The sequence below is a fragment of the Motacilla alba genome, chromosome 9 (genome assembly GCF_015832195.1).
Source record: "Motacilla alba alba isolate MOTALB_02 chromosome 9, Motacilla_alba_V1.0_pri, whole genome shotgun sequence".
NCBI classification, from domain to species: Eukaryota; Metazoa; Chordata; class Aves; order Passeriformes; family Motacillidae; genus Motacilla; species Motacilla alba.
This window is the reverse complement of record NC_052024.1, coordinates 17030284-17058134: the sequence shown is the minus strand read 5'-3', so window position 1 is coordinate 17058134 and position 27851 is coordinate 17030284. Positions and strand designations below refer to the sequence as shown.

Below are 27851 nucleotides of genomic sequence, written 5' to 3'. Positions count from 1 at the left end.
AGCGCGAGCGTGGCGCGGCGGCGAGAGGAGCCGCGCGTGGCGCCGAGCTCGGGACTGCCCGGCGGGGCCGCCCGCACCGCCCCCGCTATGGCCGCGGCCCGCCCGGGGGCCCCCCCGCCGCCGCCGCCGCTGCTCCCCCTTCTGCTGCTCCTGCTGCTCCCCGGTGGCCGCCGCGCTCTGGAGGGTGAGTACCGGGCGGGCGTGCCCGTCCGCCGCACCGGGGCCCGGGCGACCGCGCACGGGTGCACGCATCCTCCGGGATGTCCCAGGCCCGTGGTGGCTCAGCGCGACTCGTCGTCGCGCCGGGGATGCCCGGTTGTACCCGCCGAGAGCTCGCCGCCGCAGCCCCGCTCCCAGCGCTTAGCCGCCCTCCGTAGGTTTCGGAGTCAACGCCCCGTGGAACCGAGCCCGGCGCGGCAGAGCCGCGGCATCCGCGGCCGGCGGCTGCTGGCAGGGAGCGGCGCCTCTTTGGATACTCGGTTCACGTTTCGAGGCTTTTCGCCACGACCGAGAGGGCTGGAAAATTAATATTTCTTTCAGTGGAAGCTCTTGGCGTGCCAGAACTGGTGGGGCCGCGGAAGGAGTGTCCGTGTGCCGTGTCCGGCTCCATCCCTTCCCCGGCAGGGCTCGCCGCGCCCGCTGCCTTAACCCCCGAGGCTCCAGCGTGGGACCTCCGGGGCGAATGGCCACGCGTGCCGTGTCTACCCCCGACCGGGTCTGCGCTCCGCGGCTCGCCCACCCTTGAGCTCCGATGGAGTTGGGAATAGAACGGGGAGTAATTCTCTCCCCCTTGGAAAGTGAGCCCAGGTCCGCGGGGCAGCGCCGCTGCACCCGCAGCTTTGAGCGAGGAAAGAGGCTTTTGGCCCCGCTGGGTCCCGGGGGTTCCCGAGCGGGCAAAGCGGGTCGCACCGGCGAGAAGGAGGAGAAGAGGGCCCGGACGCGTTTTTGTCTGGGCACAAAAGTGTGCGAGGCTCCAGTCGGAGTGCCGGGGCGGCGGCGTTCCGGTGTCCGGTAACCGAACCCGCTGCCGGAGCGGCGGGAGGGGGCTGGCGAGGGAGGGACGGAAGGGAAGGGAGATCCCCCGGTCGGAGCGGAGCCGTGGGTGCCCCCGCCCGGGCAGGGGGCGGCGGGGGCTGCTCGGAGGCGGTTTCGTGCTTCGGGCTCCCGCTGCCATCGCCCCGCGTTGCAAGGTTCGGGCCGCGGCGCCGGGGGTGGCCGTGGGCAGGAGCCCTCCCCCGCTGCGGTGGTTGGGGGTCGTCTTTTCTCTAGCTTTGGGCTTTGTAGAAAGTTTGGGGGGTGCTTGTTGTCCGCGTTCCTTTTTATCCTCCCTCCGTGCGATTTTTTTTTTGGTTTTTCTTTAAAAGGAAAACAAAAAATTAAAACCCCTCGTTCTTTGTACGCTGTAGGAATCAGAGCTGTGGGCCTGCCGGGTCCGTGAGCTCCCGGCTAAGCGGGAGCCCCGCGGCAGGAGGGGAAGGGGGAAGCCGCCGGCACTCAGCCCTCGCGGGATGGGGAGCACCCGCCCGGGGATCCCTGCCTTCTGGAGAGCTGCCGGGGGATGAAGTTGTGGGCAGGGAGCCCGGCGGGGCCCCGCGCTTGCGGGTAGCCCCACGCTTGCAGGTAGCCTCTCGCAACCTGCTTCCCCATCAGCGGTTTAGGAATTTGGGAAGGATAGCTGGCGTGGGGGCTGGCAGCACCGGTGTGTATCACCTGGGGACAGTCCCTCCAGCCTCTCCCCCACTGCCGTCTGGGGATGGAGCACTGCAAAGAGTCGGATGGAGAGAAAATAAACAGGCCCTGCTGAGGAGGCACTGGGTTTTTTCAGCTTCCCGAATGTGTGGAGGGGTCAGGGGCTGAGCACACCGTCTGAGAGGTCAGGGCCCAGCTGGGTGCGAGCCCAGTGGGACCACTTCGGGGCTGGCTGGCAGCTGCCCAGCAGTTTTCAGGCTGGCCCCGATTCCCCGTGGGATTTTCTCTTTCTTTTTTTTTCTTCTTTTTTTTTTTTTCTTTTTTTTTTTTTTAATTATTTTTTTCCCTGTGCTCTTGTTCGAGCTGGAGGGAAAGTTGCAGCTGGCCTGGAGAGGCTTCTGCCTCTGCAGCTTAGGGAAGCTGCTGCTCGCATCAGGGTCAGCGAGCTCCCGCTCTTCTGCTACGTTTGGCATTTCTGTCCACGCTCACCGCTGCTTCCTGACGGGGACTGGCGCGTTCCAGAGGTTACTGTAAATCTCATGTGCACGTTTGTTTGGATATTTTAGTGCTGATCATAAATCTGGCGTGGCCATAAATCTGTACGCACGTCCTGCAGACAACAGCAGCGAGCGGTCCCCAGACCCGGCCACTTTACCGTCCCCTCCGAGGTGCAAAGGGCTGGGCTTGCGGCTGGTGCCGGGCTGGACGGGCCGGGGGCTTTGGGGCTGGATGGCGCTCCCCATTCCCCAGGGGATGGCGGGGAGTTGGGTTTCTTTACAAGGCCCCATGGGGGTGGAGGAGAAAAGCCGTGCTCGGCAGCAGCTCAGTGAGGGCTTTGTGCTGCCGAGGAGAAAATGGTTTCTCTCCAGATCCTGTAAGTGCGCTGGGTCTGTTTGAAGTCACAATGTGTTTTTCTTCTCCGGTTCAGCAGTCCCCGGGCCGGCTGCAGAAGGAATGCTCTATCCAGGGGCAACAGCGGATCCTTTCTCCAGCACAGGGGTTTGAGCCGAGAAGTTTGTCCCAGCGGGGCTGTGGGAGCAGAGGCCCTGTGGGGAGCGGACGTGGCGGAACAGCGCAGGGAATGTGCCGCGTTCCGGGCCTTTGCCGACCATCCAGGGCTAAAACCCCAGGCTTCAAAACACCCTGGCCCAAGGGAGCATGGACAGCCACAGACTGGATCTGCCTGTCGCCCCGGGGGTGTGGGTAGACTTGAGACAGGGACCTGCTCTCCCTAGGAGCCACTCTCCCAGGCTGTTCCTGTTCTGAGCGGCCTCTCTGGATTCAGGACTCCATTTAAACTTGGAGTTTCCCACGTGCTTCTCCGTGAACTCCCATGCAGAAGCACTGTAGTTTGCTGCACGTAGTCCTGAGCAGACTTGGGCTCTAGTGAAATAGCCAAACCCCACAGCGCAGCAAGATTTCTAGGGGGGTATTTTCTTCATCTGGGCTCTGCCCAGTGACACCTCCCCGACCCTAGCTGGGTGTCACACAGATTGACCACACTTCTCTCTGCACTGGCAAACCCCTGCTTAATTGACCCCTTTGCTGGAGCTGCCAGGTATTTTCTTGGCAGAGAGATTTGCTTTCTGTTTAATTACTTTTCACAGAAATGGCTTGTTTCTTGGTGGGGCAATGGGTGAAGTTGGCCCTGCTGTTTTATGGGTGCTTGGGGTAGGGCTGTGAGGGAAAGTGGATCGTGGGGCTCTGCAACACTCGCTGGATTCATTAAATCTCCTGTTCCTCAGTAAAAGCTGCACTCGCGGAAGCCTTCCCGTCCGTGCTGCCGAGGAGGGGAGGAGAAGGGCTTTCCTTTGTGTCTAACGGAGCATGCGGAGAGCTGGGGAGAGGAAAAACTTGGAGCACCAGGGTCCGTTTGCAGCCCCACATTTCTCCCTCAGTGTACAGCGAGGCTGTGGCTGCCAGGCCATGCCTGCCCAGCCCTTGCAATTGGGAATAGCGGCCTCTGGTTTTTAAGGAATGAACCGAAACTCCTTGTTTTGTTATGATGACTTACTGCAAGAGATATTTGGGGAAACCAGTTTGTTGCATTTTCTTTCCGTGAGCCGTTTGCTGCTGCTGCTGGAGCAGAGGAGCTTGGCGTTTAATTAAAACAGCCCCAGCAATCTGAATCACAGACTTGCATGTTTTTAAAATTGTAGCTGTTCCTGTTGTGCTGAGTCAAACTGGTTTGTCGGGATTAAGCGTCTCCGCCTGGGAGCCGCGCTGGGGGAAGGGTGCTGGGGTGGCCCCGGGGTCGGAATCCCCATTCCCAGCTGGTGCAGACCACAGGGTGGGTGTCAGCCTCCCCCGGAGGAGAACTCTGGGAAAGGGGGACTCTACCCAAGGGCTGCGGTGCAGCTGGTGGTTGCCGTTGCCACAAGCTTCTCGGTGGTTGAAACCATAATGAGTTGCTGTTGTTTCTGGGTCCAGCATGTTCCCATGAAGCATTTGGGGGATGGTGGTGCCCCTCCATGGGCAGGAATCTCCTTGCAGAGCCAGGCAGAGCCCCATGCCCCAAGGGATGGGCTGCCATCTTGAAGGCCAGGCAGCCTGTTGCAGTGACACTCCCACCCGACTGGGACCGTCCCATTTGAAGTCATGTTTTGGTTTTTTTATTGCATTTTTGTTGTTGTTGTTGCTCCAAACCCAGCCCTGTGCTCTGGCTGGGCGGTGCTGGCTGTGGGGCATGGGCTGTTCCCTCGCAGAGCTGAGCCTCAAGTGGGAGCCATTTTGTAAGGAAGGCGGGTGGGTATCCTCCCTGTGAAGGGACAGGCTTGGCACTGTTGGTGAAGCCTCATCCTCCTGCACTTGGGGGCCATTATCATCCACCCTCAGCATTGCCACGGAGCAGTCATGGTGCTGAGCTTGGGAGTAGGGCAACGTCCCCTTTCTGCAGGGCCACGTCCCTTTCCCACAGTGCCACCACTCCCAGAGGGGCTGCATCCCTGCCCTGGTGCCCTCTTTCCCCTCGGCGCAGCTCAGCCCTGCAGCCTGTGCTGCCTGAGTCGGGAGGTAGCGAGCCCAGTGCTGTCTTCGCATGGCCGCCCCGCTGAAGAGGAGCGGGAGCCATCTTGAGAAGAGGCTGGAGCGCAGCAGCAGGGCCGAGCGCCGGCCCCATGGCCGCTCTCCATGCACGTGCCAGCGTGTGCTGGCTGAGGGTCCCTGCCTGGGACAGGAGGGAGGATTTTGCTGGGGGTTCTCTTTATTTTATTTTTGCCCATTGCTAAGCCCTGCTGCGCTGCGGGGCCTGGCGTTTCTCATGCATGTGGCAGAAGCTGTTGACAAACACCTGTTTCTCGGCCCCCTCCCCAGGAATGCCCCGGGGGCCCTGCGGGGGCTGCAGTGCCGCAGGGGTGGGCAGCAGGGATGTCCCCTCCCAGGGGAGCCCTCCCCCAGGATTCTCCTGCCCAGCAGCAGCTGCGGGGGGATTTGAGCCTCCCTGTTCCTCTGTGAGGTGTGGCTGTTGCGCAGGGCTGCCGAAATCCATCCCTGTCCCTGGGAAGGGACACTGCTGTCCCCATGTCCCCTGCACCCAGTCCTGCATCTCTCAGGTGCTCAGTGCCTGCCCAGCAAGGGCTGGGGCACAGGGGGACCCCGCAGGGAGGGGGGCATGCACACGCGGCGTGCTATCCAAGGCCTTTTTTTATTAATGAGAAAAATGTGCAGGGCTTGAACGATCGCCAGGAACAGATTTATTCTAGTTCCCCAGAAATTAAACCGAAATGAAGGAGCGAGTCAGCCCGGCCCGGCACCCCCTCCTGACTCTGTGCTTGTTTTAACTTTGGAAGAATCTGACTTTGGGGGTGGGGGAGGTGGAGGAGGGAGGGGGGGGGGCAGTATTTGGGTTTAAGCAGTTCCAGATGGGCTTGGTGCTCTCGGAGAGCTGAGGAAGTGAGCAGAGAGCAGCGCAGAGATTTGGGTAACTGCCCCAGGCAGTAGAGAGGAGGGAGATCTTGGCAGAAACTCCCACTCTGCGCTGCTGGGATGGGATGGAGCTTGGCAGCCAAGCTACCCGTCTGTGGGGCGAGCCTTTGGATGTGCACAGAGTAACCTTTTTTGGGGAAGGGGTGGTTGTTTTTTTTCTTTTAAATATCATTACTCTTTCTCTGGGCACTTTCCAAAAGTACAACCTGGAAAAAAAATGGAGCTGGAGGGAGAGAGGGGCCTTTTGGATCTCAGCCTGACGAAAACAGTTGCCCTGCGGAGGCAGGTCTGCAGTACCGACCGCCTTTTCTTCCGTCCCCTGGGGACTTTGGGGCTCTTCATCCACCCCTACCAGCCCAGCTCTGCTTGGTGGCCCCCTGGGGACACCTGCCCCAGGAAACCATGGCCACAGGGCAGTGGGGTCACAGAGAGTGGTGGCAGGAGTGTCCCCATCATAACATGGTCTGGAAACAAGGGTGGCTTTGCAGGCTGATTTGCTGCCTGTGTCCTAGTCAATGGCATTTGTGGCTCGAACAGGTCTAGCATCTCCTGATCAGATGAGTTATTTCTGTGGCAGCAGAGGACGGCGGCATGGCCATTCCTGCTGGGGACGGTGACCTATAAATCTGTCCTGCCTGCTGGCCCTAGAGCTCCTGCCTGCCTGGCACAGCTGGTCACATTGTCCATATGGCAGAGAGCTGCAGCGGGCAGCCCCTTCCCCTGGGCCAGGAAGGGATATTCCTGTCCCAAGTGGGCAGTCTGGCAGCAGGCAAGGATGAGAGGCTGTCTGTGGGATCTGTCCATTCCCCTTTGCACACAGCCTGGCACAGCAAAAGCATCTTTTCCCCCTAGACAAGCTGAAGCAGCAAGTACCGGGGCACATCCACCGCGTGGGCAGGGATGGCAGCTCTTCCTTGGCCAAGCTGACCCTGGCGTAGCACGCTGGGCTCTGACATCCGAAATCCCTGAGGTATTAATAGAACAGTAATTGCAGTGCAGGGCTGGGCTCGGGCAGCTGGCTCCCATCTTCTCCCAGTGTTGGTACAGCCTTTCTGCAGGACCAGGGCCTGGCAGCGGGACCTGGCAGGCTTTGGGCAGCGGGCTGCACGTGTCCTTGGCGTGCAGCTGGAGGGTGGAAGCTGCTGTCCTGCAAGAGTCCGAGCCTCCAAGTGCTGTGGTTTAGAAGGGGGTGCACACAGTGTGATGCTGGCGGGTGCTGGAGCCCAGCTTGGCATGGCTCGGCTCATAAAACGGCAGAAATCTGTCCTTCCCGCCTCGATCCAGTGCGTGACCAGGCGGAAATGAGCACCCATCCCTCCCTGCATCCTAGCCACTGCCACTTGATCTGCCTTTTGCAGAGCTGGCACCTGTCCTCTCTCACATGCTTCAGTCTGTCTCGCAGCCATCAGGAAACAGCTCCTGGTGAGGAGCACGTGGCCGGAAAACCCTCTTCAGCCAGTTAGTGGATGGTGGGTTGGCGACAGGGCAGGGCTGGATGGAGGGAGCATTCCTGTCCCCCTCCACCCCATGTGCCAGGCAGCTCCCAGTCATCTGGGATCTGGACCTGGCCAATGCAGAAGGTGCAGGACATCGGGATGGAATGGGGAGGACCGTGAGAGAGATGCAGTAGGCCAGTGGCTCAGAGCCATGGGACCGTCTCCTGGCTTGAGGTTAATCCCCAATGTAGGTGTGGGATTGGGAAATGAAGGATCCATCCTTGGAGCATCGTTGGAATTGGAGTTTTGGGCCCTGTTGTGAGCTTACCATGGTTCTGGCAGGGCTGGAACTGGCAGTGGTGAGTGATGCCAGGACTGGCAGTGCTGCCCACCACTGGCTGGGCTCTCTGGGCAGGGGCTGCATGGCTTGGTGTGTGCATGTGCCCTGAGTGCACAGAGGGGCATTAATCTCAGTTTGGGCCTCTGGGCCCTGCCATAATGCAGAAATAATGAGTCTATTATTAAGTGCCCACAGTACTTCTTCACTCCAGTGGCTCGCCTCCAGCAGCAGGCAGAACCTGCCCCGCTTGAAGTGGATGTGTCATCATTTGCCTCAGCAAATCCAATCCCCTTTGATGACGGGCCAAACGCCCTTGGCATGAAGGGCCACAGCTGTGATACAGGCCCCTTTTTTTTCTTTCTTCCCCTCCTCTCTTCCCTTTGTTCCCAGTTCATTGACAAGTCGCTGGCTTGCCTTGGACCTGGGACAAGTGGACGTTGGGCATGTGCGGTCAGAGCCCCTGTGCACCCCTGGAGAGGGATGAGGTGGGGGGCCAGCTCCTGTGGCAGCCTCGCGTCTCCCCCCTCGGCACTGGGGAGCAGCAGGCGCCCTGCTTGTCATAAGGACAGGTTCCCAGCGTGGGCGGTGATAGGGAGTGCTCCAGCCCTTCCCTTGGGCTGAACCGCGCTGCCTGGCCTGCCCGGCCTGACAGTCGGGGAGGGCAAGGGTGGGACCAGCACAGCCCCCTGGCCTTGCACTGGGCACTAGGGTAGATGGGTGTGCAGGGGGTCCTTGGAAGAGATGGGATTCCTGAGGGAGGATGAGGACATGTGAGTTGTACAGCGTGCTGGCAGTGCTGCCAGCCCCATCCCTGCAGAGAGAACTAACAAATAGTGCCTGCCAGAACCTTCCCCAGGCTCACAAACCCCATGCCTGGCACCTCCACCATGGGTACCCCCTGACCACCGAGGGTGCCTGCTGGTTCCCTGCCTGATGCCTCCCACGCTGGCTGCAGCCTTCCTCCCTGCTCTCCTGGCTCTTGACTGCATCAGCAAGAGCCTCTCCTCCCTGCAGTGCAGCTCCGGCACAAGGGACTGCCAAGTGCCAAAACCTCCCAGCACGCCACCTCCTGTGCTCCAGAGCTGCTGTCTGTGGTGTGCTCCATCCATGGAGCACTGGGCTGAGTGGGACGGGAGAGCTTCCTAAATGCAGGCAGCATGAGGAGTCACCTAGCTTTGGAGCAGGGACATCCCCTGCCTGAGAGGAGGATGGTTGCAGGGTTTAGCTGGGGTCAGAGGGGGAAGAACCCTCCTGGAGGAGGAGGAGGAGGGATCTGGGTGAGCCACATGCTTCAAGAAAACGTGTTGCGGGGTCTCCCAGACCTGACGCGCTCGCAGGGCGCTCCTGTGGCTCAGCTTTTGTGTACGGAACGCTTGTCAGCGGGAAAAGTGCAACCTCAGGTTCTCTCCCACAGGCAGCTCTTTGTTCCCAGATAAAGGACCTTACACCAAAGGCCCTTTGTGCCGCTGCTCAGAACAGTGCTGGGATTAATTGTACCGATAGGTGCATGAATGGGGAGCACGCAAGGCCACTCACTCCTGGTGTAATTATCTTCAAAACTGAGAAAGAAATTAAAATATGCAGAGATGCCCCTTTTGGTGGCTTTTTGAATAGCAGGCAGTATCCAGGATTAAAAGTGCATCTCTAAACAAGCTAGCTTTCCTTCCAGAGGAGAAAACATGGCAGTGAGGGGGAAAAGAGGCACCTGGCACCACCATTAGCAGCCACCATGGTGGAAGCTGAGCCATGTCCTGGGGCAAATGGCCCAGCCATTGATGGCATCTGCAGGAGCTCAGTGTGGGGCAAGGGGCCACATAAGGCTGGCCTGGGCCACTTGCCCTGTGCTGAGCTCCTGCAGACACGGTGCCACGGTGTGCATAGCTCACAGAGAGCATGGGCACGTTGCAGAACAGGTTCCTCTGTTTGCAGCGAGGCTGCGTGGGTGTCTTTACTAACTCTTCTCCCTTGCCTTCTTCCAGGATGCTCTGGACTTGCATGAGCTGCCTTCTCCTTATCGGGCCAAAGAGCTGGCATCCTATATTGCCAGTGTATCCTGATAAAAGCCATCAGTCCACGTATTCAAAGGGGAGAGCATTCAAAGTGGAGCTTATTGGTGGAGACGATTGAGTCTTCCCCAGTGGCTTCATCTTGAAAGAATTTTGATATTTCCCCCCCTTTTCTGGCTCAGCCATCGCTGCCGCGCGCGTCTGCCGCTCAACAGCGCGAGACGGGCTCTCTGGGCCTCTTAAGGGGGGAGTTCAAACATTTTCGCTGGCCTCAGACCATGCATGCTGCATTCCTGAGCCTCAGCACCGGGAGAAAGAGGTCCCCAGCTCCAGATGGGTCCTTGCCAGGGCTTCAAACACCTAGTGAACTGCTGGGACTCTGTGGAGGTGATGGGAGGGCTGCTGGTAGGGGACCGCTCGTCTTTGTGGCTCAGAGTGTGCTTGGGAGGAGATGTGCAGGGCAGGGAAGAGGCAGCCAGAATGATGTTTACAGCCCTGTCCAAGGAGTAAGAATCTTTCCCTGTCCTGGGATCCTACTCTGCCATGGAACTTCTGCTTCTATGTGGAGTCAAGCCTGGCTGGCTGCACTTGCTGAGCATAGTGAGGCTCCTACTCCATGCCTTGATTTTGCCCAGCTGAAGGTAAGGAGAGGACAACTCCCAGCACTGCAGACAGTGATAAAGCAAGCCTTAGGGTGACTTCCCCAAGCTGGCAAAATTGGGAGCCAATTTCCCGTTGACTAATGGGACCAGGCTCTTGCTGTGGTGTGCGGGATTGAAGTGGCTTTGACTCACTGTTCAGCCAGCCCTGACGCCGTTCACGTCCCTCCACAGCACCTGCAAACCTGAACCGCGCCGGGAAATCACCAGTGACACCTCTCAACCCCCCTGTGGCACCATGGGCCGGAGGAAGAGAGCAGCTGCTTGATCCTGAACCACTGAAGCCCAGTGCTTGGGCTCCCCAGCCCAAGCATGCCCTTTCACACACCCCTTCATGGGGGGCCAGTGCTTGGTGTGCCCCAGTATTTTTGGGAGAGAGGACCAGGTTCAGGGCCAGGCGACGGTGAGAGCTCTGCGGCACCTTTAAGGGCTGAGAGCAGTTTCTGCGATTCAGCTCAGCGTATGCCACCAGCCCCTGGACCACGCAGCACAGAAGCCCGTAGGGCCTTCCACCCACGACCTTCACAATGGCAGGCTGCAAGGGTCTGGGAGGCTCCACTGACCCCACCTGGGTCAGTCCTGTGGCTGCAGGAAACCCCCTCTGCCCTCTGTGCTCAGCCTGTTTCCTTTAGCTGAGTTGCTCAGTGAATTTTTTTTATTATTATTATTTCCCCTCCCCGCTCTCTCTGTGTGGTTTATGTGGCTCTCGCGCCAACAGCCGGCTTGGCTCTGTCAGTTTTTCTCTCCTCTGCTGGTCAGATGGCAGATGCTGCCAAATTAGGATGCAGGCAGCAAGCCTCCTGTCCAAGCTAAGGTTCTGCCCACGGCCAACACTCAAGGAGAAGGACGCTGCCAGAGGGGACAACTGCCATGGCAAGGGCTTCCTACATGGGGCCTGCTGCTGTGCAGCAGAGTTCCCGCATACCCTGGACAGGCTCGGGAGGCAGACACCCACCGTGGTCTGGTCAGTCCATGCTATGCTGTGGCTTGCCACAGCATCCTTGTGTCACTCTATTTGCGGGCACACCCTGCCACCCAGATCCCCATCTCCCCAGCCTGACTCACCGCCACAGCCGCTCATCCATCAGCAGCCCCAGCCCTGAGAACACAGGGCATCCCTTCCCTGCTCCTCCTGCAGAAACACCCCCAGCTGGCCGTGCCAGCAGCAGGGCCCTGCACTGGCTGGACCCGCACAGAGTCTCTGCACCGGGAGTTGGCAGCCCCGCACTGTGAGCGCTGAGCACACGCTTGGCTCTGCTCACCGCCAGCACGGCGTGTCTGGGCCCTCAGCACCGCTGTGCCCTTATTAGGGCAGCCAGCACAGGGCCTGTCCCTTGCAGAGGTGTGGGCAGCCCCCTTCTGGAACCTGCTCTCCCATCATCTGGCACTGCCTGCCCACCCTGGCAGCCACACCATGCAGGGGTCTGGGAAGCGCAGCAGTGTCTCCTGTGGTCTTGTGGTCATGCAAAGCCACACTTGGGATCCTGCTGGGGTTCAGTAACTGATGGTGTGGGAAATGGAAAGGGAGAAAGATGGCGGCTTGCTGTGTCCCCTGGGCAGGTAGTGCCTTGGGACTGAGCAGAAGCTGCCTTATGGGTGCACAAACCCATTCTGCCCATGCTGTGTCCCACCCCATCTGCATTACCTGCTTGACAGAGGGTTTCTTCCTTCTCTTCCTCTGTTTTTGCCAGATGCCCCTAGTTTGTTCTTGAGAAACAGCAAATAACCCCTGCCCAGCAACCACTCTGTACTGGAGTCTGTTGTAGATGCTGCCCCTCTGCACCTCTACCAATGGGGAGTTGGCACCATGAAAGGTTTTCTTCCCTTTATCCCCAGTGCCATGCCCACTGCTGCTGCCATCAGGCCACAATGGGACTGTGTTTGTGTTTGCTCTGGGCGAACAGCCTGGGCAAGAAGCAAGCTCGCTGGCCCAGCTGGCAACCTGGCAAGCCACAAGGCAGGTCAGAGAGCCCACGTGTCCCCAAACGTGCTTGTTTATCTGTGCTGCGGTGGCACCCACAGCCTGTGCTCCCAGCCTGCCTGTGGGTGCTGGCCTGGGAGCTGCTGGCGGGTCTCACTGGGGTGGGACGCGGGAAGAAGGTGTTTACCTCCAGTCGGGCTTCATCCGAAACCCTGCGATGCGTGAATACTTCCTTCCTCCTCCACACTTCCTCCCTGCCTAGGTCAGCCTGGGGTTTTCCTGGGGTAGAAGGAAAGAAGCTGAAACTGCCCCTTGCTGTGGGGCTGAGCACAACTGAGCTGCCCTGGCACGTCCTTGTGCCCCAGCCAGCGAGAGTGAGCGGCTCCCAGCCCACTGCTGGGTCTAGGAGAGCCATGGCTCCCTGCCTTTCATCTTGAGTCCAGGTGAGCTGAGGAGCGGACGGATGGGCAGCCCTTGGGGAGCTGCACAAGGTTTCGGATGGGGCCATACTTGTGGCTGGGGCAGGGGATGCCCTCATCAGGGAGGTTTTTTGGCCCTGGTCCTGGGTCCTGCTCAGTGCAGGCAGCAGAGCCCCCCTGAGTACACCAGGATCTCCAGGCATTTGCACCCCCCTTGCACCAAACCCCCCCCAGGGCAGAAGAAGGTCCAGAGGACCCTGGGGTGCTGGGATGCCTGCTCCCCTCCAGACAGCCTAAGAACCATCCCTGGAACGGAGCTCACAGGGCCAGCAGCTCACAGAGGGGCCATTGGCCCCTGAGCTTGTCAGTGTGCTCTCGTCCTTGTGTTTCACTCCTGGTTTTTGCGCGTGGTGCTCGCGCGGAGCCACGCGGCTCTGCCTGGGATTAACGACAGCTGCCTGCAATTGCAGCTCTTCCCAGACAAGCGTCTCGCTCCCCCAAGGCTGGGGCTGGGGCTGTTTGGGGAATGCTGCCGGGGTGGTTTGTCTTGTAGTCTGCTCCAGGAATGTTGGCCAGACGGTCAAATTCTTCTCCCCTCTTGTAAAATGAGTGATGTGGGGCGTCTCTGGGAGAGCAGCCTGCCAGTCCCTCCTCCTCTGGATAAACCTGCCTGGCCCGCACCGCCCTGTCATGGGAACGGGCCCTTTCAACCCCAGCCACATTAAATACGCGCCCTGCCAAAGCAGAGGGGGAGGGTGCGGACAGGGGCGCCCGGTCTTCCTCCTTTGGCACCCCTGCACTGCCTGGGGGACACGTTTGGCTGTGCTAGTGGCTGGGGATGGCAGCTTGTCCCCATCTCCCCCTTGCCACCTGGCCAGCTCCTCGTCCTGCCGCTTGCCTCCTCCAGCACAGCTCTCCAGGGACGCCTCGCTCTTCCTGTTCTCTTGACAGGAGAAGAGAAATCTGGAGTCTGTCTGCGCCGCTCCCCCCTCCTCCCACCATGTCTCACCCCCCAAGTTGCTGTTTTCCACAGAAATGTCAGGCTCAGCTCTCCTCTCCCCCACTCCTCCTGTTTTTTTTTCCCCTCTAATCTTGGCCTTCATCTCCAATTACTTCTTTCTCTCCTTTCTTTCTCTCCAGAGACCCTGATGGACACAAAGTGGGTGACCTCTGAGTTGGCATGGACAACTCATCCGGAGACAGGGGTAAGTTTGGAACCAGCCCTGGTCCTGACCTCTGAAGGGTAGAGCTGGCCCTGGCCCCATGGGAATCGAGGGCAGAGCTGGCCTTGGCCCCATGGGGATCATGGTTGCTCACCAGTGCCTTTGTGAAGCTGGCTGCATCTTTCTCCTTTCCTCCTGTGCATATCCTCGCCTCGTGAAACCGTCTCCTCTTGACTCCATGCCAGCGGAGTTGGGAGTGTCATGGTCCCTGGCCTGGGTTGTTCTTAGTCAACTTGATGACCAGGAGGGTTGTGACAGGTGAAGGTGTAGCTGCTGCTCTTCCCTGTTGACTGTTGCCTGTTCCCCCCCACCCTGTGCCGTTCACGATGTGTCTGTAGCACCGGTGTCCCTGGCTGGGGATCTAACCCTTTCCCTCTCAATCACAGTGGGAAGAGGTCAGTGGTTATGACGAGGCCATGAACCCGATCCGCACGTACCAGGTGTGCAACGTACGGGAGGCCAACCAGAACAACTGGCTTCGTACCAAATTCATCCAGCGCCAGGATGTCCAGCGCGTCTACGTGGAGCTGAAGTTCACTGTGCGGGACTGCAACAGCATCCCCAACATCCCTGGCTCCTGCAAAGAGACCTTCAACCTCTTCTATTATGAGTCAGATACGGATTCTGCCTCTGCAAACAGCCCTTTCTGGATGGAGAACCCCTATATCAAAGTGGATACAATTGCCCCAGATGAGAGTTTCTCCAAGCTGGAGTCGGGCCGCGTGAACACCAAGGTGCGCAGCTTTGGCCCTCTCTCCAAGAATGGGTTTTACCTTGCCTTCCAAGACCTGGGAGCCTGCATGTCCCTCATCTCCGTCCGGGCATTCTACAAGAAATGCTCCAACACCATTGCTGGCTTTGCTATCTTCCCGGAGACTTTAACGGGGGCCGAACCCACTTCCCTGGTCATCGCACCGGGCACCTGCATCCCCAATGCAGTGGAGGTGTCCGTGCCCCTAAAGCTGTACTGCAACGGCGACGGCGAGTGGATGGTTCCTGTGGGAGCATGTACGTGTGCTGCTGGATATGAGCCCACCATGAAGGATACCCAGTGCCAAGGTATGTGCATGGCAGAATGATCGTGGCTTTTGTCTCCATGGGTGCGTTGATGTGAAGGAGGTGGTTTTGGGTTGAGCTCAGTCTGGATTTGGAGGCTTTTCCCTGATGAGTGAGCAGGGTGATATCTCAGAGGACTGGTCTGCAGTTTGACTCCAAAGCCTTAAAACCTTTGTGGTCTGGACTCATGCAGTGTCTGCTGGGCCACACTTGTGAGCAGCCACCAGTGCTACCCTCAGTGGGATGCGTCTCCTTGCACTGTGCTGCAGCTCAAGGCATGGTCCTCAGCAGGGATCCAGCACATTTAAGCCCTTGAGCATTACCAAAACCTCTCTCTCATCACTGCTGTCGTATCCAGCGTCTTCCCTCTCTCCCTCCTGCAGTGCTCATGGCTGGGGTGAGTGATTGTTCTTGGCAAGTGTGATTTCACGCTGCTTGTGCGGAGGCTTGTTCAGAAGCCCTGGTGGTGAGCAGGGCTCCCCTGTGGGAGAAGCCATGCTGATGCATGCTCCCCCTGCCAGTGCTGAAAGCTTGCAGCAGGGATGGTAGGGACCAGCACGAAGGCAGGGAGTCTGAAGCTCCTTGTTCTTGCTGGAAGGGAAGGAAACATATCCTGCATATGGAGATGTTGGGGATGGAGAGCCACCCTAGCAGCAGGATAGCTCTGTGTGGGTCCTGCAGCTGCCATGCTCTCCCACGATAGCTTTGGTGTTGCTGTTTAACCCCAGTTTGGGTGTGTTGGTAAGGAAAAATCTATCTGGATGAATGTTGCATTCCCTTGGGGTGATTTTTTTTCTTGTGAGCTGTCTCTGGCAGGGAGGACCCTGCCCTGGGGTGGCTGGGGTTTAGGGCAGAAAGGTTGCCGTTCCCCTTGGCTGCAGGCATTGTACAGGGAGTGGGATGCTGGCGGGGCCCCCAGCACTGGATGCCTTGTGCTCGCCGATGACGGGATGCTTGGCGCCAGCCCTTTGCTCTTGGCAGGGGCCGTGTGATTTGGGATGGCCTGTGACATGGGGCTCGGGCCGGGCTGGCCTCCCTGTTGGCTTTGGGAGCAGTGTAGCTGACAGCCATGCTGCTGTGGCTGGTTAGGGAGAGGTCAGTCTCCACAGGGCCGCAGCTCTGCCGGGGATCCAGAGCCTCCAGCACCTTCAGTGCCAGCACAGCTCTGACTTCAGTGCCACAGCCCCCTGCATCAGTCTTGTGAGCAGCCAGTCTGGCTCCTCCTGAGCAGATGGACACCAGTGCCAGGCATCCATCCGCACTTCAAACTGCACTGAGGTCCATTCTCCTGGGTAGCTGCTTTCCTTCTTGCTTGGACTGGGAGATCTTAGACCATACACGATGTTGGCTCTTTCCCAGCAGAGAGTGGGGTTTGGGCACAAGGTGACGGTTTCCAGCCAGTACCAGGGATGTGCTGAGAGGGAGCATCCCAAGGCAGGATAGAGCTCCTCAGATTAGGTTCAGGAGCCTGGGGCAAGGTCCCGTCTCCACATCCCCAAGCTGGACAGACCCCCATGTGGCAGCTTTCCCAGCGCCTTTGATTTCCCACCAAGCCCCAGCTTCTGCTGCAGCAGGCAGGGAAGCCACGCTGGGCCATGGGCACGTCTCCATCCGGCAGCTTGCCTTCTCGCTGGGCAGAAGCGGCGGTGTCCTCACGTTTCTCTGGGAAAGTTGCGCTGAGCTTCTAGGATCAGATTTTCCGCCATATGATCGTGTGTTTTAAGTGGAAACAGCTGAAGAAGGCCTGGGAGAAGCCAGAGCTGCAGCTCCTTTTCTCCTCTGTTCCCTTACCCCATTTCCACAGTCCAGCACCCCCAAGAAGTCTTGGAGCCTGTGTCGTGGGCAGCAGTGTGGATGCAGCCCCCCAAAGCTGGAGTTTCATCACTCCTGCCCCAGGGAGTCCGCAGGGGCTTCACCGTGCAGGCGAGCAGCGCTCCAGAGTGCCAGATGGCATTTTAATAAATAACAATACCCAGTTGCTGCTTAGATGGGATAAGCCCTGTTGTAAATCTCCCCCTTTTCCCAGACTTTCAGTGGCCTTTTAAGACCTCCTCCTCCTCCTCCTCTTTATCTCCATCCAAGCCAAGATTAGAGCTCACATTCAGACCTGTTACAATGCAGCTTGTATCCCAGTCCCTCGGGAGCAGAGGGCTCATCCTGCCCGACTGAAGACAGTTTCTTTGGCATGCTTTGTAAGGCGATACGCCAGGCTGGTACCTGGCGCTCTACTCCTGAGTTGCCACAGCATTGATTTGGCACCTCATTCTCAGCCTCATTATCTTTATTTAATTAGCGCACGGCCCTTCTGGGGGTTGTGCCGCTTCCTACACACTCCCTACCAAGCAGAGCTGCAGAGGCAGCTCTTGGAGGACGAGGAGGAGCTGCTGGCCGGGGAGGGGAGCAAAGGCTCCCGCACGCCTCCATGGGCTGGGGTGCACAGCACTCACACCCCACACCCTGCAACCCCTGGGGTTTAACTTTTCCCCCAGCTCCATCCCTTCTCCTTTGGTTAGGAGGCATCCAAACAGTTCAAGGGATTTGGTGTCAAGGGGCTCCCCAAAAATTCTCCTGGACACGTGCTCCGTGATGGATTTGTTGGGATTTGCACCCCTTGTGTTGCTGGCTTCACACAAAGGCAGAAAGGCTGCTGTGCTGGGGTGGGCAGTGAGCCCCCTCCTTGCATGTCCCCTCTACTTGGGAGGAGGACCACAGTGCCCCCAGAGCCTGCGCCCCACCTGGGAGGGGACCTGAGTCTGTGTGGTGCAGTCCGTGGATACCCAAACCGTAGGAGCACTGGAGGTGACAGTGTCCAGCATGACACCACACCTTCCTGAGACCCATTTCTCAGTCTCTGATGTTTCTTTTCTTGTGGCACCAGACACTGAACATTTGGGCACAATCAGTAGGTGAGCGCAGGTCAAGCTGGGGCCAAAATCAGAATTTTTGCAAAAATAAATTTCCCTTGCAATCAGTGACTAATGAAAACATCACCCTGAATTAAATTTAAAAAAAATTGCCAAGCAAGCATTGCACTTGCCAACTGTTTGCAGCTTTGCATTGCAACATGGGCTTGCTGCATGAAACCCAGGAAGTGAAACTGCCTGGGATTAATTGCCCGGGATTCCAGATCAAAGGCAGCAGCAGGGAAGGCAGGGAGAGCTGCCGGTTTGCAGCCAGGCAGCTCCACAATGGGTTACTTGTAACACAGTCGAGGAAATCTGCCCCTGCCGTCCTGCCTGTGACCCACTGTGGCTCAAGAGGCAGCTTTGCTTATTGAATTTTTTTTTTCTTTTCTTAAAAAAAAAAAAAGAAAAGAAAAAAATTGTTTTCCTGCCTGTTCCTTGGATGCCACTTCAAACCCCCAAAGGCTCTTTCCCTTCTCTCCCTTCAGATTTACTCCATTCACTTTTGGACTCCGCTAGTGTGAAATATTTTCACCCAAAGAGTGATTATTTTACTTTATTTTAAATAACTGCCTTTTAAGAGAGACTTAGAAACAGAGTTACCGCCTCGGCTGTAGCCAGGCTGTTGCTTCCACAGCTCTGCTCCATCTGTAGCCACTTACGACAGCGAGAAGGGAGCGAGCTGTGCAGGTTCATAAAGCACAGATCGTCCCGAACAAACCTGACTGCTGCCTCTAAAGAAATTACAGGGTTGATGGGCAAAGGGATATGATCAGTTTAATTTATCTAGGCTCAGCCGAGGCATCCTGCTTCAGTCCTACAGGGAGAGAAATAGCTGGAAGGATGCTGGAATATTGTAGTGTGAATGGGAAGCGGTTGAAACATTAAACATGGTAGTTTGGGGCTGTTTTTTTCCAGTGTGTCATGGCTATCCCTGCCTTCCCCAGGGGAGGGGACCCCAGAGTTTTGGGGATGCACGCATGGTTCATTGCCGCTTGCCTGCATCCCATGCAATAATGGAGGCTGCCTACGGGATGAGTCACTGCTCTCTGCTGCTGCCAGAAGGGTTTTATTTCGGGGTTTTTTTCAGCTCCCTTCCGTGAACTTTATTCACCACGGTGGAGATTGTATTTGGGAGTAGTACCCTCCTCTTCCCCCAGCTCTGTGCTGCAGCTTTTCGAGGCAGGATCAGGCCCTGGAGGTGGGCGGCTGATGCAAATCCTGGAGGGGCTGCCAGAAGCAGCCGGATGGCCACGTTTGCCATGCTGGGAGTGCGATGCCCCGTGGGGGGTGCAGGGGCAGCTTTACAGCAGGGCTCTGTTACTGTCCTCCTCCCTCCCACGCCCCACACAAATCCCCTCTGTGGCTGATCTCCGCTGTCAGGCCAGACTGCCTCTCCCTCCCATCAAACCAGCGGCTCCTCTTCAGAGTGGGGAGCTCCGCTTCGGTTCCCTGACCTGTTATCCTGTGGCTGTCACTGACTGTCATGTTCTCCCCAGAAGTGACCGCAGCACAGCACCAGGAGATGTGATCTGTGTGCAGAGGTTCAGAGTTGTTATTTTATTTGAGGACACTTCAGCAGGAAAAGTGCTTATGCAAAGCTCTCGGCAGGGAGAAGGGAGCCTGGCTTCCCAGCTCCGGCTGGATGGAGTCACGTTCCCACTCCAGAGCTCCCAGGCTCGTTCCGCAGCGTGCCGGCCAAGACAGTGGTTGTTGTACAGGCAGTTTCTTGCAGAGAAGAGATGACACAGCGGCTTATCCACCAGGGACCTGGGATCAGCTTTCAGCTCGGTTACAGCCTTCAAATGTGGCGGCTGAGAGCTGTCACACTGCCACCAAGGTCTTTATGCTCTGATTTATTAAGCAGAGTTGGAAATCTACACACTGGAGTGCATCTGGGCCTCGGTTCCTCTGCTGCTCTTCCCCTTCTTAACAGGGCTGGTTCATGGCTCATCCCCCTCCTGCCAGGATGGCATGAGGATGCAAAGAAAAGGCCTTCATCCCTTGTGCCTACGCTGGGCACTGCTTAGGGGTGGCAGGGAGCTGCTGAAGGACAGCTCTGCCTGTCCCCTCCTCCTGTGTCTGGGAGGCCACTATCACCTCCATGCCCATAACCCATTGGGCACCAGCTGGCACTTCATGTGCTGGAAAGCAAATGCCCTCCTGCATCCCTCCCGCATCCTTTGCAAGCACCTGGCTGTCCTTGGCTGCCATGCCATGCTTGGGCTGTCAGCTTCACACAAGCTCTGGTTGCTCCGGCTTCACTCTCCCCCTAACAAGCCTTTTCAGGGGGTTTTGTCCCTGATGGATCTGGGCTCCTCTCCATAAACAAAGCATGTTTGGCAGCTTTCTGAGCCCAGAGCGTTCCTGTCCAAGAGGTTTCAGTCATCTCTCATTCCTCAACAATCTGGTTCCTTATGTGTGAATCCGCATCCACCCAGTTTGAACCGCCCGGGACTCCAGCCGGGGTGCGTCTGCCTGTGCCAAGGCTTCTCTGCGACCTCTGGGCCTCTGCTGTCCACATAAAGACACATTTTCTGGTGGCCTGGTTGTCTCAGGCTGGGGAGGCAGAAGCCCTGGACCTGCCGGCTTCCCATTGCTTGCCAAGGAGCAGATCTGTGCACTGCTTTGCCTTCCAGCCTGCACAGCCGGGACGGGCAAAGCTTTCATTTCCAAAGGGAAGGCCCAGAGGCTGGGTGAACTCAGGTCAAGGAGCTGGAGTTAGTTGAGCCATGTAGTCGGTCCTGTTTTGACCAAAGAAGAGTCTCGCTGCTGGAAGGCTCACACCCTGGGAGCAGGAAGCAGCTCCTGACAGCCGTCCAGGCAGAGGGGCTGGAGAGCAGGCAGTTGTCTCTGCAAGGGCTGCTCTCATGTCCCCTGGGCCAGCAGCACTGCACAGGAGCGGGGCTTCTCCCTTGGGGTTGCTGCTGCTCGGTGCCTGGACAAACCAGGGACCCAGGACAGCACCTGGAGCTGTGTGCGGGTCCCTGCGGGGCCGGCCTGGCAGCGTGTGACTCACAGCACTCCACGCCCCATGTGGGGCCGCAACCAGCCGGAAAACTTCCACAGAGGGTGTTGGGAGATGCCTCATAGCAGGAAACTTCCACTTGCCTCAGCCTGGTGAAGCACCAGGAAACATCCTCCTGTTTTCAGCATGATGTGTGACAGGCGTGGGAGGGTTACCTGCCCTGGGAGCTTCCCTAACGTGGTGGAGCGAGGAGGACGTGCCCTCCTTTGGGGCCACTGGTGCTGGTGCTGCCCCAGCGGTGGCAAACAGGGTGATGCTGAAGCAGAGCTGGCGCCGGTGGGTCTCTCACCTCATCCGGCTGCAAACACAGAGCACAGAATCCGCTTCCTTGGGCAGCAATGTGATAAATTGGGCTATTTTGAGGTGTGGGTCAGGTTCCTGAGGCTGCTCTCCTCCTTGGCTCAAGTGCTGTTAAACCTTTCACGTGCCCCTCATTACAAATAAACACCTTGCGGTGCCAATGGGGCCGTATCCCAGGATTCATGGCTCCTTGAAGGACCCTGATCGGAAGCGGAGGAGGGAGGTGGCAGTGATGCTGAAGCAGCTCTTCAGCCAAGGACCTGCAGGAATGTTTTCATCTCGCTCAGCGCTCCACTTGAGCCGACCTCGTGAGGTGCCGCCGCCCCGGGACTGAGAAGTGGCTCAAGAGCCTGAGGCGGAAGGTTTGGGGCCGAGTGGCTGATTTTGGGTGGTGGAGGCCTCTAGCAGGGGCTGCTGCAGACAGGGCTGTAGAGGAATTCTTTCCTTCCTAGCCATATTTCCCCAGAGGATGGACCTGGCACTGTGAAGGTTGCCAGGCCTGGAAAACAGCATGGCCTTCCTCCATGGAAGGGAGCATGGTAAGACCCTTGGGAAGGGCAGTGAAGATACAAAACTGAGGAATGGAGCTCTGGATGGACCTGCTGTGTACCCCCATACTGCTGGTGGTGACCAACTCTTCCCACCTCCAGTTACCTCAGGCCTGCTTCATAAGCCATCTGGTGCTTCCAGCAGCCCACTCTTCTCACCCTTCCCAGCCGTGAGTCCCTGGGCATGGCTGATGTAGGAGGCCTGAGGTCTTCAAGCCATTGATCAGAGATTTGGCAGGGCCATGAGGAAGAGTCTTCCCAGCTATGGTGGGAGCAGTGAATGTTTTCTGGGTTCACTTTATAACTTGGGTCTGGTTTTCTTTCCTCCAGCATGCGGCCCAGGAACCTTCAAGTCTAAGCAGGGGGAAGGTCCCTGCTCTCCCTGCCCTCCCAACAGCCGGACCACCTCTGGAGCAGCAATGGTCTGCACTTGTCGAAACGGCTTTTTCCGGGCAGACACAGACCCCGCAGACAGCGCCTGCACCAGTGAGTCCTGCTCTGGGCAAGGAGGGGAGGCAAGGGAAGCTGTGGAGGTGGTGGGGGTCTGCGTCTGGGATGGGGGTATGTGCTATGCCCATGCCAGGGGTGAGCTGGACATGAAGACACCCACTCCTGCCCCTCACATCTCCCTGCAGGTGTCCCCTCAGCCCCCCGCAACGTCATCTCCAACGTGAACGAGACGTCGCTGGTGCTGGAGTGGAGCGAGCCACAGGACACGGGCGGGAGGGATGACCTGCTCTACAACGTCATCTGCAAGAAATGCAGCGTGGAGCGGCGCCTGTGCACCCGCTGCGACGACAACGTGGAGTTCGTGCCGCGCCAGCTCGGCCTCACTGAGCGACGCATCTACATCAGCAACCTGATGGCCCACACCCAGTACACTTTCGAGATCCAGGCTGTGAACGGCATCTCCAACAAGAGTCCCTACCCTCCCCATTTTGCCTCTGTCAACATCACCACCAACCAGGCAGGTCAGTGGAGCCTCTAGGGAGCAGGGACTGTATCTCCTCCAGAGAGCAGAGTGGAGCAGATTTCTTTCTGACAGCCTGGGAGGCTGCAGTCCTTTGTGGTGCCGCCTAACTGGCTCTCTGGGCCTGCATCTAACCCCCTGGGTAAACTCTCCTCTCTGTTTAAAGCGTGTCCCTAGAGGAGATAAGATCAGAATGCATGCAAGTGGAGAAGACTAGGGCTGGCAGATGCTCCAGAGATCTCTGGATCTTCTAGACCTACCCCAGAGATGCTGTGCCTGCTGTGAGGGGAGGAGGAAGGAAATGAGATTTCTCTCCTGTGTGCCTGGGAAGGCTCAGCACCAGCCCAAGCCTTTGCAGGCAGCCAAGTGCTCTGCCATTCCCTCCTTCCTCCCGCTCTGGCCCCGCTCCAGCGTGCTGGTAATCTCCAGCCACTACGCACTGATCTGATTTCACGGGTCTTGCTGCTGGGGTGGAGCACAGAGCTCCTGGCAAATGGAGGAGGGGAGGGAGCCCCAGTTTGGGTTGGCAGGGCCCTTCCCCAGACCAGTCTGCAGCTAGGCATGGGGTGAAGCATGACTTCAGTGCTATTTCTGAGGCTCCCCTTGGTGCTGAGATCACACCTCCTTTTGGAGACTTGGAGGAGGCCAGTCTCAAAGCTTTTCCATGCCTTTCCACCAAGATTATCCAAGCAGGTCACAGGCAGAGCATTCCCTCCACTGTGTGGGATGGTGGAGGTGGAAACCTGGTGCAGGTGGCTCATTCCTTCCCTGCCTTCCTTCCTAGCCCCATCTGCCGTACCGACGATGCACCTGCACAGCAGCACCGGGAACAGCATGACGCTGTCGTGGACTCCCCCAGAGAGACCCAACGGCATCATTCTGGACTATGAGATCAAGTACTCGGAGAAGGTAAAGCAGCAACAGCCTTTTCCCTCCTCCAGCCCTTCTAGTTGGCCATCAGCACCATGGCATAGGGGGTCCCTGCAAACCTGGCTCCTGGGGGATGTGGGAGCCAGCAAATGGAGGGTGGCTTCACAGAGGTGACACCCACATCTGCCCTACAGCAAGGCCAGAGTGATGGCATCGCCAACACAGTCACCAGCCAGAAGAACTCGGTGCGTCTGGACGGGCTGAAGGCCAATGCTCGGTACATGGTGCAGGTCCGGGCACGCACCGTGGCAGGATACGGCCGCTACAGCCTCCCCACAGAGTTCCAGACAACTGCGGAGGGCGGTAGGTACCAGCACTGGGCCGCCTCCATCGCCCAGCCCTCCCATGCCTGCTCCTTTCCCAGCTTGACCTTGATTCCTGCCTGTCCCTCCATCAGGTTCCACCAGCAAGACTTTCCAGGAGCTGCCTCTGATTGTGGGTTCGGCCACTGCAGGGCTGGTGTTCGTCATCGTGGTGGTGGTGATTGCTATCGTCTGCTTCAGGTACTGGCTTTTCAGGGAAGAGGGCTTCAGATCTGGGTTTGGGGGTTGCTCATGTCTGCCACAGAGCTTTCCCCTTCACCTGTGGGCAGAGCTCTGGCAGCTCCAGCCACAGAGTGAAGGACTGGACAGGCCACACGTGGGTCCCAGAGCAGGGGTCCTGTGGGAGGACTGTGCCTCTGCTTCCCCAGCGCGAGCTGGGCTCTGCCCAGGCTCCTGCCATGCACTCAGCACAACTAGGCCATCTCCTCCCATCGCACCTCGGCTGGAGGGATGGCTCTGCACACAGGCTGCCAGAGGGAAGGCTCTCTGGCATAGGCTGTCTGTGCTGGGATTTGGAAGTTGGCAGTGAATGTCTTTGCCCCATCAGGAAAGGGATGGTTACTGAACACCTCCTCTCGTCTCCTTTGGGCAGGAAGCAGCGCAACAACACCGACCCTGAGTACACAGAGAAGCTGCAGCAGTATGGTGAGTGTGAGAGCCCAGCAAATGGACTCTGGCTGCCCTCTCCCATGCAAAGGCACAGCCTTTTCTAACAAGGGGTAGGCAGCCAGCCAGCCAAGTGGCTTGACATCTGTCACCCTTGCTGTGTCCCTCCTGATGATGGCTTCTGCCCTTGCAGTCACCCCTGGGATGAAGGTGTACATTGACCCTTTCACCTACGAGGACCCAAACGAAGCTGTCCGGGAATTCGCCAAAGAGATTGACATCTCCTGTGTGAAAATTGAGGAGGTCATTGGAGCAGGCAAGTCCTGGGGCTGGGCACAGCAGGTGCTGAGACTGCTGCCTCTCACCCTGTCCTCTGGCTCACCGTGCTGCTCCCCTCTCTCCTTCCCACTACAGGGGAGTTTGGTGAGGTGTGCCGTGGGCGCCTGAAGCTTCCTGGCCGCCGCGAGATCTTCGTGGCCATCAAGACACTGAAGGTGGGCTACACGGAGCGGCAGCGGCGGGACTTCCTGAGTGAGGCCAGCATCATGGGCCAGTTCGACCACCCCAACATCATCCACCTGGAGGGGGTGGTGACCAAGAGCCGCCCCGTCATGATCATCACAGAATTCATGGAGAACTGTGCACTTGACTCCTTCCTCCGGGTAAGCATCCTCCCCTCCTGCCCTGGGCTGGGGGGTGCAGGGCATAGGGGGGCAGCAGCTCTGAGCCCTTCTCCATCTCTCCACATTGTCATGTTGGTGTCCCCAGGGTTAAGCTCGTCACAGACATCATGAGTGGGAGAAGAGGGGTGGCTCTAGGGAGGAGGAAGGTGATTGTGGTAGCACATTGGGATCCTTCCTCAGTCTGTTCAGGGTGTTACAAACCCCTCTGATCTCTCCTCTGGCAGCTGAATGATGGGCAGTTCACAGTCATCCAGCTGGTGGGGATGATGCGAGGCATCGCCGCTGGCATGAAGTACCTTTCAGAGATGAACTATGTGCATCGGGATCTGGCTGCCCGCAACATCCTGGTCAACAGCAACTTGGTCTGCAAAGTGTCTGACTTCGGGCTCTCTCGCTTTCTGGAGGATGACCCAGCTGACCCCACCTACACCAGCTCCCTGGTATGGGACACTCACAAGGGATCTGCTGATCTGGGGCTGGGGGGAGACACCTCAGGTATGCATTAATCATGGAGCTGTGTATCCATGCAGGGAGGCAAGATCCCAATCAGATGGACAGCTCCCGAGGCCATCGCCTACCGCAAATTCACTTCAGCCAGCGACGTGTGGAGCTACGGCATCGTCATGTGGGAAGTGATGTCCTACGGGGAGCGACCTTACTGGGATATGTCCAACCAGGATGTAAGTGCTCTCTGGGGAGTAGGGAACGGGGAGCTGTAGGCTGCCTGTGGGAGCCCAGGAGGCTCACAACCTGCCTCTGCCTATCTCTGTGCAGGTGATCAATGCTGTGGAGCAGGATTACCGCCTGCCACCCCCCATGGACTGCCCCACTGCACTGCACCAGCTGATGCTGGACTGCTGGGTGCGTGACCGCAACCTGAGGCCCAAATTTGCACAGATTGTCAACACGCTGGACAAGCTCATCCGCAATGCTGCCAGCCTGAAGGTCATCGCCAGCGTCCAGTCTGGGTCAGTGACATGCTTGTTTCCAGCCAGCACTTACCCTAGTTCCAGGGAACACTGGAGTGGTTGGGAATAGAGCTGTGGGAGGGAGGGGATAAGAATGGGGATCCCTTGCTTCCATTTACACTTCTCTGTGCCCTGCTCTTTGTGACCTGTGACTCTCTTTCCCTTTAGCATCTCCCAACCGCTCTTGGACCGCACTGTCCCAGATTACACCACCTTCACCACCGTGGGAGACTGGCTGGATGCCATCAAAATGGGACGGTACAAGGAGAACTTCGTCAATGCTGGGTTTGCCTCCTTTGACCTGGTGGCACAGATGACTGCGGAGTAAGTCCCTGCTTGGAGGGGAGGAGGGAGAAAACTGGGACTGGGGCTGCTGCACACTGTCCCTTGCCTATCTGACAGCCACCTCCTCCCACCTGTGTGCGTGGTGGGCTGAATTAATGACTGGGATTCAGCATCCAATCCCAAGGGAGTTCAGGTTTAGGATTCAGCATCCAGTCCCCTCTGGTGTTAGAGGGAGCACTGGAGCACTGGAGCTTGGCAGAGGGCTGTAATGATGGATCATTGCCCCAGTGGGGCAGGGCCACATGTTGATGTTGCTGGTGGCTGGGGGCTGAGTTGTCACCTTTTCCTTGCAGGGACCTGCTGAGGATAGGGGTGACGCTAGCAGGGCACCAGAAGAAGATCCTGAGCAGCATTCAGGACATGAGGCTGCAGATGAACCAGACTCTCCCAGTGCAGGTTTGACCACAGGGGACTCTGCATTGGAACGGACCAAGGGAACCTGCCAAAAAGGTTCAGTTTGCGGTGCAGCCCAGCTTCGTTTTCCCCTCCACATGGCGCTCCTCTGCCTCGGACGGTCGCCTGGGACGGGATGGGACGGGACACCCTTCCCTGGATCGAAGGCACTCATGCTGAGGGAGCCCAGCTTTTCGTCCCTTGTCCTGGAATGGCGAGGCAGCAACACATCTTCATATTGAAGATGGATTATGGGACAGAGATGGCACATCCCACTTCCCACCCTGTCTTGGTGCTCATCGGTTTGAAGAGTTGTTCTGCTTCTTGGATTTCTTTTCACCCTGTTTTCCCCCAATCCTCACTTCCCTCACCTCCCCGAGGCCACAGACTGTTGACCCGTCCGCCGAGTCCGTCAGACATGTCCGAAGCCTTCCCTAATTCTGTTCCCCACATGGAAGCAGCCGGGGGAGGCCGAGCCAGCGACAGGGCTGGGGCCACCAGCCCCAGACAATCACTCCTCTTCTCCAGCCCTGGCAAGCCCTCCGCCCAAGGGTCTGCACTGGAACGTGTCCGAAGGGAAGGCTTCTCTCCCTTTCTTGGCTTTGCACGCCAGAACCCGAACCCGATTTACTATGCAGGGAGTTAGGCAAAAAAAAAAAAAAAGAAAAAGGAAAAAAAAAGAGATATATTAAAAAAAGATAAGAGGGAGCAGAAAGGGGAGGGAGGGGGACCAGGTGCCCGGCTCCTCATCTCTTACCCTCTTGGTTCTCCTGGCCGGCTCTGGACTGCAGAGCGAGGCCATCAGCACGTTTGCACAGGGACCCTCCGCCCCCGGACCGACGGCAGCCGCGCTCCCCCCAGGGGCCGGAGAGCGGGGCTGGGGCGGGGGCTGCGCCGGGGGCCGCGGCTCCCCCAGCCTCCTCTTTTATGCAGAAGGAGCAGGTGCCGCCGGCGCGGCTGCCCGCTCCTGACACACGCTGTGATTGCTGCCAAAAGACTCACTCACCTTTCCCTGAGGATTCACTGCAGCCCGGTTCCTCCGAGCCGAGGGAGAGACTCCCAGCGTGCCTGAGTGTGCGTGAGTGTGTGCATGCGTGCGTGGGTGTGTGCTGGCCGCAGGACTGTGGGAGGCAATGGGCAGAATAAAGGCAATAAGAATTTTACCCGAGTTTCCTTTGCTC

At 58.2% G+C, this 27851-nt stretch overlaps 1 protein-coding gene across 3 annotated transcripts; it reads left to right on the top strand.

Annotated features, from left to right (window-relative positions):
* Positions 1-27838, top strand: EPHB3 (EPH receptor B3). 3 transcript variants are annotated; one of them, XM_038146086.1, is made up of 16 exons: positions 1-184; positions 13535-13599; positions 14004-14676; positions 21783-21938; positions 22088-22423; positions 23207-23331; positions 23487-23655; positions 23750-23855; positions 24268-24320; positions 24475-24597; positions 24696-24943; positions 25189-25404; positions 25495-25644; positions 25739-25932; positions 26101-26256; positions 26571-27838. In XM_038146086.1, the coding sequence occupies exons 1-16, from the start codon at positions 88-90 to the stop codon at positions 26677-26679; spliced, it is 2976 nt and encodes a 991-aa protein (XP_038002014.1). In that variant the 5' UTR covers positions 1-87; the 3' UTR covers positions 26680-27838. The 3 variants fall into 3 exon arrangements, with proteins under 3 accessions (XP_038002014.1, XP_038002013.1, XP_038002015.1); XM_038146085.1 differs by having other exon boundaries at positions 24223-24320; XM_038146087.1 differs by lacking the exon at positions 1-184 and adding an exon at positions 790-1011 and having other exon boundaries at positions 24223-24320.
* The last annotated feature ends 13 nt before the right edge of the window (positions 27839-27851 follow it).

Excerpts from the sequence above, each read along its gene's own strand:
- EPHB3 (XM_038146085.1), top strand. The coding sequence starts at position 88 with ATGGCCGCGGCCCGCCCGGGGGCCCCCCCGCCGCCGCCGCCGCTGCTC. Across the intron at positions 24,598-24,695 it reads TGAGGAGGTCATTGGAGCAG|GGGAGTTTGGTGAGGTGTGC; the intron begins GCAAGTCCTGGG and ends TTCCCACTACAG. Across the intron at positions 26,257-26,570 it reads GTGGCACAGATGACTGCGGA|GGACCTGCTGAGGATAGGGG; the intron begins GTAAGTCCCTGC and ends TTTTCCTTGCAG.